This window comes from Drosophila serrata, unplaced genomic scaffold (genome assembly GCF_035046125.1).
Source record: "Drosophila serrata isolate PLE 108 unplaced genomic scaffold, ASM3504612v1 contig_34, whole genome shotgun sequence".
Classification (NCBI taxonomy): Eukaryota; Metazoa; Arthropoda; class Insecta; order Diptera; family Drosophilidae; genus Drosophila; species Drosophila serrata.
The window spans coordinates 268,698-284,585 of record NW_028256932.1 but is presented as its reverse complement, the minus strand read 5'-3'; the positions used below and the strand labels follow the sequence as shown (position 1 = coordinate 284,585).

The following is a 15,888-nucleotide window of genomic DNA, read 5'->3' as shown; positions in this document are numbered from 1 at the left end:
AGAGAGCACCATCTCTTCGTGTTTCCTTTCAATGTAGCAGTTGTTGTATGCACGGTTAACTCTTTTCGTGCGTAACACGGTCACGCTACCCTTAGCGTCTTTTCGTAAAATAGATTTTGATTTATGTATACTATATTCTATACTCTGAAGTTATCTTACTTCAATGTAATTTATTTTTTGTCTTCATTGTTGTTACAGAAAATTCGACAACAAGTGAAGTGTTATCTTCAAATGCCATCAACGTCCGGAAGAAATGAAATTAACGAAGCTTTGGAAGTTATTGAGTCTACAAATTTAAAATACTTTACTGGTGAAATGAATGCCGAATTTTATGCTCTTAAAGGGCTTTTGTTAGCCCAAATCGGACGAACGGAAGAAGCTGGAAAATCATTCAGTGCTGCTGCTCAGCTTCATGATGGTCTTACGAAGGCATGGGCTATGTGGGGAGATTATATGGAACAAATGTTTTTGAAAGATAAGCAAATTGCTTTAGCTGCAAATGCACTTATTTGCTATTTGCATGCGTGCCGTAATCAAAACGAAAGCAAAACTAGAAAATATATTGCAAAGGTGTTGTGGTTTATGTCTTATGATAACCAATCAAACACCCTTATAACAACTTTGGAGAAATACGTGGCTGGCATTCCACCCTCCTACTGGCTACCTTGGGTACCGCAACTTTTGTGTTGCTTGGAACAATTTGATGGTGATGTAATATTAAATCTCCTAAGCCAAGTAAGTAAAACAAATCACCACACTGTAAAATATACACAATTAATATTGCAATCCACTAATTATAAGCTCTTTAGTAATTTAGTAAGTATTCGATCAACTACAAACGCTATTTTTATACCCTTGGGTATTATAATTTCAGTCAGAAATTTGCAACGCATTGATGGAGTCACCTCCGACCATATAAAGTATATATATTCTTGATCAGCATCAACAGCCGAGTCGATCTAGTCATATCCGTCTGTCCGTCTGCCCATTTGTCTGCTTCTAGTTTCTCAGTTTTGAAACTATCTGAATTAAACTTTGTAGTTAGTCTTCTATAAAGTCTCACTCGTATATATGTATGTATGTCGGAACGGGTCGGATTGGTCGGTTGTATCATATAGCTGATTTAGGAATGATCGATAAATTTTTCCAAAAAAAAATTATAATTTTTTCAGTTATCAACAGATTTTCATAACATTTGAGATAAAGCTCAAATATAATTTTTTATATTTTAGAATTTCGATTTTAATTTTATGGAAATTGGACGATTATATAATACAGCTGCCATACAACGATGCAAGACTGTAAATGTTAAACTGTTAAAAAAAATGTATAGGTTAATGAAATGAAAGCATGCATTACTTCATCCTTTTTTAAAATAAATAAATATAATTTATATTGTATTAATTCCTAGTGATCGAAGTTCTATCTGCAAGGGTATATAAACTTCGGAGTGCCGAAGTTAGCTTCCTTTCTTTTTGTTCTTCTTATATGACTCCTACATGGTGTTGCTTTCTCTTGAACGTCAGACAAAGTACAGGGGTAATCAAAAGAATTTACACAAATTCACAATAAATTGTTCTATTAACCGTTATGTTTTGCTTTCTTTTACGTCTTACTTCTGCATAGATCAAGACACGCGATAAAGATTATTTCAGGGAAATAGGTCTGACTACCATTGTACGTCATAAACAACCGAGAGTCACCATATAAAAAATAAGTCATATCTCTGTAGGCATTGGACATTTTTCTGGACAAACCAATTCATAATATGACCACTATATTTTTTTGTAATTGAGTTTATGTTCTTTCAACGAGTGGAGTGTGTCCAAGCTATTCTAGTATTTTAGGAGGACACCAAGAGCAGCTGAAACTCGTCTTTTGCGTTTTTCTCGAACCCAAGTTTTCAAAACGGTGGGCATAATAACGCAAAACCTGTTCAACCGATTGGCTTAAAATTGAAACACAACCAAAAACACAATTTTTATAAACTACTAGCAGCCCGTCCCGGCTTCGCACGGCATTAAACATTACATTTAGATTTGTCAATTTTAACACATTCATAATAATAATAATAATATGACATATATTCATCCTTTATTTATTTTTTTTTTTCAATTATTGAGGTCATAACATTTTGGATCATCGGTATCCTCGGTATATGAGCTAGTTGACCACCTGCTGGGCATATTATGGTTAAGAGGGCACTTCTGAATACATCAAGGTTCTGGCAAAATCATCTTCCTGGCATAAGGTGAAGAAGGCAGTCAGAGTTGTCGCTGGCGGATTCAGGACTCTTTCTTACACATTTCTTTCTGTGAAATAGACACGTTGACCATTCTCCTAATGGACTGCCAAGTGAACTAAAGCTGGATAGCGTTCATGAATGTGGAATGAAAAAATTCTCCATGCAGCCTCGTTGCTGCTTATGTATCTTCCAGCCTGGTATTGAGATATTTCATCGACAACTCGTACTGCATTGTTGTCACCATTTACTGCCTGAACACCAAAAGCTGCCATATCGCTGCCTTTATTCACGTACTTGCAGATATATTTAATCGATTTCACGGAATTGCAATATTCTACGTTGATGTGCGCTTTGTATGATTTTGACAATAGTGTTGAGTATGGAACCACCCAACGATTGTCTACCTCAATATCACCAATTCTCATGTTTAAATTTGCCGAAGTCCCTCCATCTTCAGTTGACCGTCTCCTATACAGAGGATATCCATCGTCCCCTGTTACGGTGTTGGCTGTAAATGCTCGACGATATCCCTTGAAACACTTCCCGTCTACCATGCATGGTGAACATGGGTTGAGGGTACCACATGGGCCATGGATCATGTTCTTGATGACAACTTCATGCAAATCCGTATCAACCTCGGCCCATGGAATCTCAGCGCATATAACATCGTCGATTTCGTCTGGAGTAATTTTATCATACAGCCAAATCAGTATGTGCGCATGCGGCAATCCTTTCTTATGCCATTCTACTGAATACATCCAGCACCGCACAGATCCAAAAACTCCATGTTTCATAATAAAATCCATCAGTGACTTGAGCTTTTGTCTGAAAACACGGGCTGTGATGTCATGCCTATCCCTATATGATTGTCCAGGAAATAACAGCTGTACTATCTCGTCCCAAGCTGGATTGCATGTGAAGGTGATAAATAAGTCTGGACGGCCGTAGCAACCAACATATGCCATGGTATTTTGAGCATATTCATGCATGTGGCGTGGACTACCTATGTATGAGGATGGCAAAATCGTGAGCTTTCCAACGTTGGTTGTATTACGGTCATTCATCACAGCATCACGCAAATGTATATATTCATACAGCCAAATCAGTATGTGCGCATGCGGCAATCCACTCTTCTACCATTCTACTGAATACATCCAGCACCGCACAGATCCAAAAACTCCATGTTTCACAATGAAATCCATCAGTGACTTGAGCTTTTGTCTGAAAACACGGGCTGTGATGTCGTGCCTATCCCAACGTTGGTTGTATTACGGTCATTCATCACAGCATCCCGCAAATGGATATATTCCTCGGACCGAAGTTTCGAAGAGGCCTGACAGTATATGCAGACCTGATGCATCCGGCCAATAACGACATTCGATTCGAGCTGTAATCAATAGTTGGATTATATCTGATCTTCTGTAAGCTGTAAACGCGCTTCAGCTACCCTTGTCCTGTCGCGTTCATTATTTTGAGAGTGAATCAAATTGATTGCTGCAGAACGCGACTGTCTAACTCTTAATCGTTTTCTCTCAAGCCTATCTGCTCGTCTTTCTGCTGATTCTTCCTTGTGCATCTGCATTGCTCTCAGCCGCTCAGTCTCTCGGATGGAGGCCCGTTCTTCGTCAGTTATATTCGTAATCTTACGTCTTTTTGCTTCTGTATTACGATTACGACGACCCAAACTCTACTTCTTGGGTGGCAGGACTTCGTTTCTTACTGAACCTGAACAAAAAAATAAAATTTGTATCTCCAATTCCTTATTTCAATATGTTTTAAATGTTTGACAGGAAATGCTTTGTCTGCCTGTAGAGGGCGGTAGATGTAAGGTAGTTTTTTGTGTTTTTTTTTAACACCTTGGATTACGTTATCTTAATTTTAGTAAGGATGCCTATTTTTTTTTAAATGAAATATAGCCTATAACACTCAGGAATGATGTAGCTTTCCAACAGTGAAAGAATTTTTCAAATCTGCCAAGTACTTTCGGAGCCTATTCAATACATACAAACAAACTTACATTACCTCTTTATATAATAGTATAGATAGCATGACGTACCCATTTTTTTTTTTTTGACAAATGGGAGCACTTTGAAAATAACATTTTTTTTTAGTCGAAGTTTTTGTTTTAAATATTTATAACTTAAAAAAAAAAAAATCATATCGAAAAAATCATATGTCATGCCTTAAAGAACGTTATAGTGAAGCTGTTTAAAAATATTTAAGAGAATCGGTTTTTGAGAAATCATGTACACCGTTTTTAAAAAATTTAGTTTTTAGAAAAACCCAAAAGTACTCTAAGGTATATCGGCAGCGCTTACTTCTAATGACTGTAATATTTACAAATAATGAGATATTTTTAAACCCAATGTCTTAAAATGACGGTAAGGATATCGGCATACAAATTATGTAAAACAATAAAAAAACATTTTTCAAAAATGTCAGGGTGGTAGGTAGGATGCAGTGGTGAGGCCCAATTACAGCTAAGCTCCTTTTGTTCCACTCCCTTTGTTTGTTATTGGTGGTCCTGATTACTATCAGTACCATCCAGAGTCAGAAAGAAAACTCAGGATTGCAGGATTCAGCTTTTCTGTGCTTCCCAGTGACTCCATCTGGTAGACACCAAAGTGCCGAAGTCTGGTGTGATTTATCGCTAGGCAGAAGCAGAGCAGATGTTCTAGTGTCTCTCTCTCTCTCTGTAGTTTTCTTGCAGCTTCTATAGATTGTGTGTGACTGCCGTGATCCTGATGATATCCCGATTGCTATTGGATAGCAGTTCACTGGTTCGTTTTTTGTCGTATTTTGGCCAACATTCCTTTGACCTCCTGTGCTCGCTATTTCTCGTTGTGTTAGGTCAGGTGTGATTATATTGGGACAGAGAAAAGCATTAAAGAGGTTCTTAATTACTATGGATGCTCTTGACCTACCATTCGAGTTTGTGTACAGCAGTGTGTATCCTGGGATCCTTAGTCCATCCCTGGTCCAAGGCTCCTGTACCATACCGATGTCGATATCCCTCCCCTTAGAATGATCGTGAGATTAGTTGTGGGTCCTTCGCCCTCCTTCGCCTGACCGAAAGCGCTTCGCCTTTGGGGGCTGGAACGCTGATGAGTTTGCCGTTTTGTTGGCCTTATATTCCGCGATCTGCGCAAGGAAATTGGCTTTGTCTTCGGCGTCCCGAGGCTCGGCCTTGCCCACAGCCCCGTTCTTGGCTAATTTGCCGAGAACAAAGTGGGCTCTGTTGACCTTCGTTCGCCTCTGATGATGCGACATTTTCGCCATCACTATGGTGGTTCCCAACTGAGCCCCACCTGTGTGTTTTGATTGGGGAGTGCTACTTGCTCTTCCCCGGATTGCGACTCTTCTTCGTCGGTCTCCGATACTATATAGATGCCTCAGTATCTACTTCTCGTCCACCGTTGACTGCATTTGGGGTTTATTCTCTTCCGGGAGTTCCGAAGCTCGGCGCTTAGTTTCCATTTTCATTCATAAACGCCCGCTTTGCTCGACTTGAGAAGCGCAGCCTCAGCATCTACTTCTCGTCCACCGTTGACTGCATTTGGGGTTTATTCTCTCCCGGGAGTTCCGAAGCTCGGCGTTAGTTTCCATTTTCATTCATAAACGCCTGCTTTGCTCGACCTGGGAAGCGCAGCAGGCCAGAGGGGGCATCGGAACGTGTCGACCGCAGCTTCGACCCAAAATTGCGGCAAGGCCACTTACGACCCAGGGTTGCCTGGCCTTGGTAAGGCTCTGTACAGACAAACCTAGAAGTCAGTGGGCACGGGTCGCGTTACACACCTGACTTGAGGGGAGGCTGTTTAAAGACTTGCCTAGGTCCGCCCGACTACAATTGGTCAGGATCCCCGGTCGAACCTCGACTGGGGACCTGCTTCCAGCCGCCCTCACTTGGAGAGTATAGTCGCACTACCGATGGTGTACACAAATCCGGCAGATGACTCGGTCATCCGTTGATCCCCCTGTGTACCCTATCAGCTTACGTCTAACCCCTTAAAAAAATATACATCTTTTAGTATTTATAAAGACCTTTAGTTGTATTGAGTACACAAAAAAGTGGAAAAATTCTTAAATTATGTAAGAAACGCCCCATTTTCAGGCGGTCAGAGTGGCGTAACCCCTTAATAGCCTGTAAGAGTTCTGCTACATGAACCCTATTCTTTAGTCTGTTGCGTTGTTCTTTAAGTAATGCTGGCAAAACATCGGAGTGTAGTATGCTCACATATCGGGTACACACTGTACACACACTTATATCACTGCAACATTGTGGCATATGTTTATGTCCAAATATTCTCAGCACTTCAAGTGCCGACCCATACAACAATGTTATGAACATCTTAAATGCTTAGCCGGCATGTCTACATGCGCGGCCGATCATTCAATTACCATTTGAGCATAACACTCTCTCTTATGCGCGGCCGCTGCTTGGCCGCCTATATACACTTATGCATAAGCACTGACCGCTACTCTGCAGCGGCACATATACATAATATACATATTTAGATATATAAGCGTTGGCCGCGGCGCTGCTCGGGCAGCTATGTAGTTGTAAGTCAAGCCAATGGATTCCTAAGTTAAGCAGGGCATTCATGAAATGAGCCCGGAACCGAATGGATTAATAAATAACCACTAATGCACTAATGAATAAATTGAACTTATTACAGGAGCACTATCTGTACTTGTTTAGATCTAGTTTTTATAAGATCGGTTTTTTTGTACCAAAGATTATTTGATCCACTCTTTAAAATTAAGATAATTATTATTAATAATACTTAATTAACATCAAACATCAACATGACTACAGTAATTCGGCTGTTGATACTAATTAAAAATATATATACCTTATGTGGTCGGAAATGAATCATTCCCTGCGTTGCAAACTTCTGTGTTAAATTATAATACCCTGAAAGGTTATAAAAAACTCCAAATGTTATATGTGTAGATAAACCCGAATTTTAGTGATATGTATAAATTTTATATATAATTGTTATGGATTCACTTGTAAACTGCAATGCTATACAAATATCGGCCTGTCAAAGTTTTCCTTCTTTGTTGTTTTTAATTCGACCGACGTCTGTACATTCCAATAAAGGACCGCGGTGTCAAGCCTTCCATACATAATTTAAAATTTGTTGCATACCGGCCTAAACATTATACAAAACAGACCTTACACATCATTTCTAAATTGTGTTGTTAAAAGTTTCAAGTGTGTCAGTTTTTACGCCTTACAATGCGGTCCACTGTGCACTTGTTGTACAAAATTAAAATATAATTAAGTATATAACACAAAACAGAATATCGGCAGGCACACGAGATGTAGCCGAGATTAAAAAGATCCCAGAACTTAACACAAAATGAGTGCACAAGAATACTAGCCGTTTTCTTGAGAGGAGAATGTGTTTGCATGTTAAACGAGAATTTGATGCCCATTAAGTAACCGATGCCAATAAACAACTGGACTTTAATTCAAGATATTACCATATCATACTCGCAGAAGGCAATCTTATAAAAAACTTAATTTTCCGTTAACGGAGGGGGACTTATGATTTCTTGAATTTGATTTGTAGAATGTGTCAGAATATTCCAAAGATCCATTGATCAGAATGTAGAATGTGTCAGTATGATTGTTTTGCATGAGCAGATAGGCAAGAATTGAAGTGCTTTTTCATCATCTAAGATGATGGGGAGTATTGATTAAATTAATAATTTAAATATTAAAGAACCTAAGCCTTAAAATCTGAATAACTGGCTCGCTTTTAAACAACGTTTGACTTTCTGGAACTCAACATAATAACCAAGATTAGCCCAAACATTTTCGAGTTTTTATAAAAATTTGTTTGAAAATACCTTAATATCAGCTAAGATTCATCAATAAAGAAAAACGAAAAAAAAAAACATATTCAACATGTATCGAATTGTATCAAAACACAAAAGATATGATAACATCGCCAAAAATCTAAATTCCATTCAGTCAGGATGCTATAAGAAGCATCCTAAAATCTTAGTAATCTCTAACAAAGGCAATTAAGATTATCTCGAAAATATTAAAGGACAGTAAAAACGTAGAGCCATGGCTACGTTTACAGTTGCAGAAAAGTTAAATTAATTGGTGTGACGGGGAAGAAGAAAATGTTGACAGATATAAACAAAAATTGCGGAGAACATTTTGCAAAACATCAAAATATAGATCAATATTGCTATGAACCGGAAATTAATTGAGTTATACACAGATAGAAACTGTATTTTCTAAAAAATCTCATATTAACCGATTTTCCTTTGAAAACGGCCGTATCTGTGCTGATATTCGGGATTAACTTATCTTGTAACCGCCATCCATTGCAATATTCACACGGTCACTACAGAGGCCAGTATATGTCCTTATTTGTTATCACTATTAGTTTGCTTACAAATCGTCGTCACATAGGTGATTATGGTCAGAACGAAAAGAGTTTTCTTAATCAAGCACCAGGCAAATTTTTCAGAACATGAGCGTATGGTTTTAGGACTTACCTTCACGTTATCAGAGGGATACGGGTTCGTAGGGTCGGCCAAATAAATATGCAATAATCTGTGAATTACGTATCAGTCCCGAAAAAAACAACTAATGCTCTTCACAAGAAGAACAATGATACCAGCATACACCATGCCCAACATAGATTAAGGGCTGCGGTGCTTAAATCTAGTCCCAAGCTATATTTATTTATTTATTTATATAAAGCTTGCGGTTGGTTGTGAACTAAAGGCTAACTTAGGATAATGAGCATTGGCTGCTGTGGCCTAACGCTCGATTAAATATATACAGATTGTAATATTATACGATGGACTTAAAGGCTAAATTTTGTGGGTGAGGTTGCCTTTGTTTGTTTTGTTTTATATCTATTTTGGCATTGTTGCATAAAGGGCAAGTGTTTTGCACCGTTCTATTCATATAGTGGGCGTTTGTGATATGTATGTGTCCTAGACGTAGTCTATTGATTATTATTTGTTGTTGTCTGTTAAGGTTAGTGGTATTGAGGGAGTAATTTGAAGGGGTGTTGAGTGGAATATGTTTGTACCATTGGGAAGTTTGGTTTTGCAGATCTTTTTGTATGTGATTGTAGTATTTTTTGAGGTGTTGCGTGATATCTTTGGAGTTGAGGTTTTTGGTAAGAATGAGTGGATAATTGTAAGCTTCCTTGGCAGTTCTGTCCGCTCTTTCGTTCCCTTTTATGCCTATGTGGCTTGGGATCCAGATAAGTATAATTTTGGGGAAGAGTTTGGGGTATTATGTTTCTGATTGCGCTGGGGTAGTAGGAGCGGTTGTTGGAGTTGGTTATGGCTCTTAAGGAAGATAGGGAATCAGAGCATATAGCGAACTTCCCTGAATTTTTCTTGCAGAATTGTACCGCTTCTAGTATGGCTATAGCTTTGCTTGTGAGGACAGAAGAGTATTGGGGTAGGACTCCGGTTTTAATGGTGTTGTGGTCATTTGTTATGCTAAAGCTAACAATGTCGTTAGTCTTTGAGCCGTCGGTGTAGAGGAATTGATGGTTGGGGAGGGAGTTTTTTATAGAGTGGAAAAGTTGGTGGAAGGTTATAGGGAGTCCCAAGCAATATATTTAACGGCATTACATCATTAGAAGAGTAAAATACGGACGGATCATGATGATCACCAGAATGGTTTTCGGAAATGGTTACACGATCTCTTACCCAACGTGAGGATTTACTCATCTGCTAAGTGGCTTTCAAAGAAGTTTTCTCAACGGTTCAGCATAGTGCTGTAGAAGGCACAGGTAAAACCTGAAATCAGAGCGTGTGGTCCAAAACAGAGCTCGACTCTAATTTGACTCTATTTATAAATCCATACCTACTTCGATTGCATGGTAAAATGTATTACCAATAGTTCTTAGAAGAAATATAGAAATTTCTTAGGGTGGATATTACTCATCTTCTATAGGAATAAGAAGATTGCTTGTAAAGTATATATATGTTGTCGAGAGGCTGCAAGGAAAATTGGGAAAACATAGCGCTAGAAACAATAGAGATACATACCTGAAGTTCAAAAGAATTCGTTGACAAAGATTAGTAAGCCATTATAAGGCTTTGTATGTTTATGAACTAGCTCACAAAGGAAAAGTGAAAACTTCTTTTAAAAAAGTGGAGCAAACATGTGTTCTAATAAAATAAACATTATCACTTGACCCGCTCATACACAGCATATTGCTACTTGCTTTCTTGAGCCAAAAAGCTGCCAAATATCATAAAAGCTCTAACACCGTCTTTTCAAAAAGTCGTTACTTTTTATACCCTTGCAGGGTATTATAATTTCAGTCAAAAGTTTGCGACGCATTGAAGGAGTCATCTCTATATAAAATATATATATTCTGGATTAGAACAAACAGCCGAGTCGATCTAGCCAAGATCGTCTGACCTACTGTCCGTCTGTTCGTTTCTATGTATTATATTAGTCTTACACTTTTGAAGCTATTTGAACGAAGCCTTGCGACTAAATCATATACATAGCTGCCATAAAAAAAAAACAAAATTATAAGTTTTCAACAGATTTTCGTCAAACTATATATAAAGCCATTACAAATAAAATACAAAATACAATTACAAAATACAAAAAAAATACAATTTTGTGTAACATTTTATGAAAATTTTACCACTATACCACCATACAGATGGCATAGGATCGATCGAAAAGTTAATAAACTTATTCAGTTTTTAACATATTTTTATCAAATTTGAGATATAGCCGTTTTATATTACTTTAGAATTTCGGTTATTTTATGAAAATCGGACTACTAAATCATATAGCTGGCATACAAACGATCGTTAAAATAGAGGAAAATGCAAGAATGTGAATGTCAAACTGAGCAGATACATTTTTTTTGAACATAAATATATATAACTTATATTGCATAAATTTCCCGTAATCGAATTTTATTTTGCAAGGGTATACCAACTTCGGCGTGCGGAATTTAGCTTCCTTTCTTTTTGGGTTTAACTCCAGAGACACCTTCATAGTATAGGACTCGTGTCAGCTCCTATTCATGAAAATTGTACTGATCAAATAGAGGATATGAAGGAAGTCCAGTAGAAACAACTCATCACCGAAAGAAGCATACAGGGCTTTTTAAAGAAGGCAATCCAGAGAAATTATTTATTCAGAGAAATTTTAAAAAACAAGCATTCCCAGAAGACTATATTGGATGTCAGTAGAAGCAAGCTTAAAACTAACAAACCTAAAATCCAGGCAAATCAATCCCGGAACTCGCACAATAGGAAATTCTGTTTCGGAAATGGGACCATTAAAGGCAGTATATGAAATCTTTTAAAATGCTGAGAATCTCTAATAGTAAGAAGTCTCTACCTATAAAAAGCTCATAGCAGTGAAATCTCAAAATCGTTAGCCATAACAAAAAAGTTTTGAAATACTATCCTATTCTGTCGCGAGAATTCGCATCTAGTATTTCTTTGACTATATGTATTTCAAAAGGTAATCACGTTGGGGAAGTCTGCACTGCTAATAAACACAAATGCACGAAATTATTTTGACAACAGTTTTGCCGTGGTACTGGGATGGTACTGAAAAGAGCTGAAAGAGGTCAAAAGTTTAATTATTTGTGAATCACCTTGCTTTGTGAAATATGTCTTGAAATATTAAAACTTTTCTGAATAGCTAAGGAAATCAAGAAAGGCTTTCCAAAACCCTTAGAAAGCTTTCTTTGGAAAAACCAACATTAATTTTAGATAGTCAAATTTACCTAGTTAATCTAACCAGAATCGTTCTGGCTTCTAGTAAGAATAGGTTAAGTTTGGTTAGACCGGTCGACATTTGTGGGGCAGCATTTATGTCAGAAAGATTGCAGACTGTTGTTGGGAATTCTCACGGTCACTGGCAAAATCATCTTTCTGGCATAAGGTGAAGAAGGCAGTCAGAGTTGTCGCTGGCGGATTCAGGACTCTTTCTTGCACATTTCTTTCTGTGAAATAGACACGTTGACCATTCTCCAAATGGACCGCCAAGTGAACTAAATCTGGATAGCGTTCATGAATGGGGAACGAAAAAATTCTCCATGCAGCCTCGTTGCTGCTTATGTATCTTCCAGCCTGGTATTGAGAGATTTCATCGACAACTCGTACTGCATTGCTGTCCCCATTTTCTGCCTGAACACTAAAAACTGCCATATCGCTGCCTTTATTCACGTACTTGCAAATATATTTAATCGATTTCACGGAATTGCAATATTCTACGTTGATGTGCGCTTTGTATGATTTTGACAATAGTGGTGAGTATGGAACCACCCAACGATTGTCTACCTCAATATCACCAATTCTCATGTTTAAATTTGCCGAAGTCCCTCCATCTTCAGTTGACCGTCTCCCATACAGAGGATATCCATCGCCCCCTGTTACGGTGTTGGCTGTAAATGCTCGACGATATCGCTTGGAACACTTCCCGTCTACCATGCATGGTGAACATGGGTTGAGGGTACCACATGGGCCATGGATCATGTTCTTGATGACAACTTCATGTAAATCCGTATCAACCTCGGCCCGCGGAATCTCAGCGCATATAACATCGTCGATTTCGTCTGGAGTAATTTTATCATACAGCCAAATCAGTATGTGCGCATGCGGCAATCCTCTCTTCTGCCATTCTACTGAATACATCCAGCACCGCAAAGATCCAAAAACTCCATGTTTCACAATGAAATCCATCAGTGACTTGAGCTTTTGTCTGAAAACACGGGCTGTGATGTCATGCCTATCCCTATACGATTGTCCAGGAAATAACAGCTGTACTATCTCGTCCCAAGCTGGATTGCATGTGAAGGTGATAAATAAGTCTGGACGGCCGTGGCAACGAACATATGCCATGGCATCTTGAGCATATTCCTGCATGTGGCGTGGACTACCTATGTATGAGGATGGCAAAATCGTGAGCTTTCCAACGTTGGTTGTATTACGGTCATTCATCACAGCATCCCGCAAATGTATATATTCATCGGACCGAAGTTTCGTCTGATTCAATCGGAGGAACAGCAAACGTTCTGTATCAATTTTTGCATACATATCGACAATGTACTGATGAAACAACTGACGACATTTCAATATATGATTGCAATCGGTCCTCCGAACAATTAACCTGTATGAGTAAAAGTTCATCGCGCTGCACTTTTTATTCGTTTCTACACCATTGACTGGATCTACCATCTTCACATTGAAATGGTATCCATCGGCACCATCCCAGAAGATTAGTGAATACTGCAAAGCATCGTAACAACGGTGAGTTTCTGCGACGTTTACCAATCGATCTTTTCGTCGATGGAGAACAATATCTCGAGGTTGAAACTGATCCCCGACTATGACAATTGCCACTTCGTCTATAGTTGGAGCATTATATCTCCTGATATGTTCTCCAGCAGGCGTTTTGTCTGCATGAATGACAATTTTATGGTTATCCGAAGGCATCATATCGATTGCTGTTTTGAATAAACGCACCAAATTGTTCCGTTCGTGAAAAAGCTTCTGTAGCTGCGAAATAATGTGCCTCTTCAGCGTATTTAGGTATTGATTCCATAACGTGCATCTACTTCATTTCCATCATCACCAAGAAGAAGAAATTTGTGTTCGCTGTCTGGGAACGGAAGCAGGGAACCGGCTTTATGATAGATTTGTCCTTTGATTTTAAAAGTTGGCATGAATTGTGCAGTTATAATTTCCGCACCAAATGACGTCATTTGAAAGCAAGAGTTGTATTTCCTAATGTTCGACAGGAAATGCTTCGATTCTGCAGTAGATCCAGCGAATAGAGAGTGCAGAGGCTCTGGTGGTGCTTCAAGTTGAGGCAATTCCACTTTCCCGGAAGCGCAACACAATCCTTTTGGTTCGTTTTTGAATTTGAGAACCTGACGGTATATGCAGACCTGATGCATTCGTCCAATAACGACATTCGATTCGAGCTGTATTCAATAGTTGGATTATATCTGAGTGCAAGACGATTGTATTGCAGGTTTTGATCTTCTGCAAGCTGTAAACGCGCTTCAGCTACCCTTGCCCTGTCGCGTTCATTATTTTGAGAGTGAATCAAATCGATTGCTGCAGAACGCGACTGCCTAACTCTCAATCGTTTTCTCTCAAGCCTATCTGCTCGTCTTTCTGCTGATTCCTCGTTACTTACTTACTTACTGAACCTGAACAAAAAAATAAAATTGTTTTCTCCAATTCCTTATTTCAATTTTTTTTGAATGTTTGACATTAAATGCTTTGATTCATCTGGCTGCCTGTAGAGGGCGCAGAAGTAGGGGCACGGGGAAACGCGAAAAAAGTGATATATTCGCAAATGCAGATAAGCTATCAACATTAAAAGTAGACAATAACCGAGCTGGAACCTCAACGCATGTTGTCTAAAAATTTGGGCTTAAACGGTTCAGAACTTTTCAACTTTCTTCTTTCAATATGTTTTGAATGTTTGACAGGAAATGCTTTGATTCAGCTGGCTGCCTGTAGAGGGCGCAGCAGTAGGGGCACGGGGAAACGGTAAAAAAATTGATATATTTGCAACCGCAGATAAACTATCAACATAAAAAGTAGTCAATAACCGAGCTGGAACCTTAACGCATGTTGTGTAAAAATTTGGGCTTAAACGGTTCAGAACTTTTCAAGTCTATGAAGGATGTAGACACGAACAGAGCATTTTTATATATATAGATTAATTTTTAATGATTAAATTGGAATATGCAAAGTTATACAAACTTCGGTGTGCCGAACTTAGTTTCCTTTCTTTTTCTTTTTATTTTTTATTGTTTCCTTTATTTAGTACATTAATTATTCGGGAAGTCACCGATTTCCCTATAATTCGAACTAATTCAACGAACTAGAACTAGCTAGAACAATGGCATCTGATTATACTGCGCGCATACACACGTTATGAAAAAAGCATATAATTTTAATTTCACTTATTTTTTTGATTTGCGCCCTGGGAATACAATAAATATTATATATTAATATAATAAAAAAGTTGTATATTAAACTGTAAAACGATTTGGCTTACTGTCTTTACCATGAGATTAATATGTGAATTTTTCATTAAATAATATCAATGATGCTTGTTTTTTTTAGATTGGACGCCTTTATCCACAAGCGGTATATTTTCCAATCCGGACTTTATATTTAACTTTAAAAATTGAACAACGAGAAAAACATAAAACTGCTGAACAAGCTGGCTATCCTGGAAAACTTTCATGTACGGTAGGTAATTTTAATTGTAGTAATTTAAGTATATCAAGTTCTTCAAAAATCGCTCTGGGTAAATATATAGGAATATTATAATACATTGTCAGTTATTAATACATTTCCACTATACCCTTGCAGGGGATTCAAATTTTAGTCAGTAATGAAGTCTTTTTCAACCATATAAAGTATTCTTGATCAGCATCAACAGCCTATTAGATCTAGCCATGTGCGTCTCTCCGTCCCCAAACGTTGGTAGGTTACAGTGGTGAGGCCCGATACTAGGGCCTCCAATTAGAGCTAAGCTCCTTTTTGATCCACTCTCTCTGTTTGTTGTTGGTGATCCTGATCACTATTAGTACCAACCAGAATCAGTAAGGAAACCTAGGATTGCCGAAACTTTCAGCTTT

General features: G+C 38.2%; 1 protein-coding gene and 1 long non-coding RNA gene across 3 annotated transcripts in view; one reads left to right on the top strand and one right to left on the bottom strand.

The window, feature by feature from the left end:
- Nipped-A (Transcription-associated protein Nipped-A) overlaps window positions 1-15,888 on the top strand; it is a 321,958-nt gene that overhangs the window by 299,345 nt on the left and 6,725 nt on the right. For both annotated transcript variants that reach the window (XM_086834335.1, XM_086834337.1), the window contains 2 exons: window positions 199-735; window positions 15,368-15,496. In XM_086834335.1, the coding sequence (XP_086690461.1) occupies window positions 199-735; window positions 15,368-15,496 (666 nt within the window). The remainder of the gene's footprint in view (window positions 1-198; window positions 736-15,367; window positions 15,497-15,888) is intronic.
- Window positions 2,064-12,772, bottom strand: LOC147645011 (uncharacterized). The gene is made up of 2 exons (XR_015272034.1): window positions 3,693-12,772; window positions 2,064-3,632 (listed from the first exon to the last, which is right to left on the bottom strand). It is a non-coding gene; the product is annotated as an uncharacterized LOC147645011 (long non-coding RNA).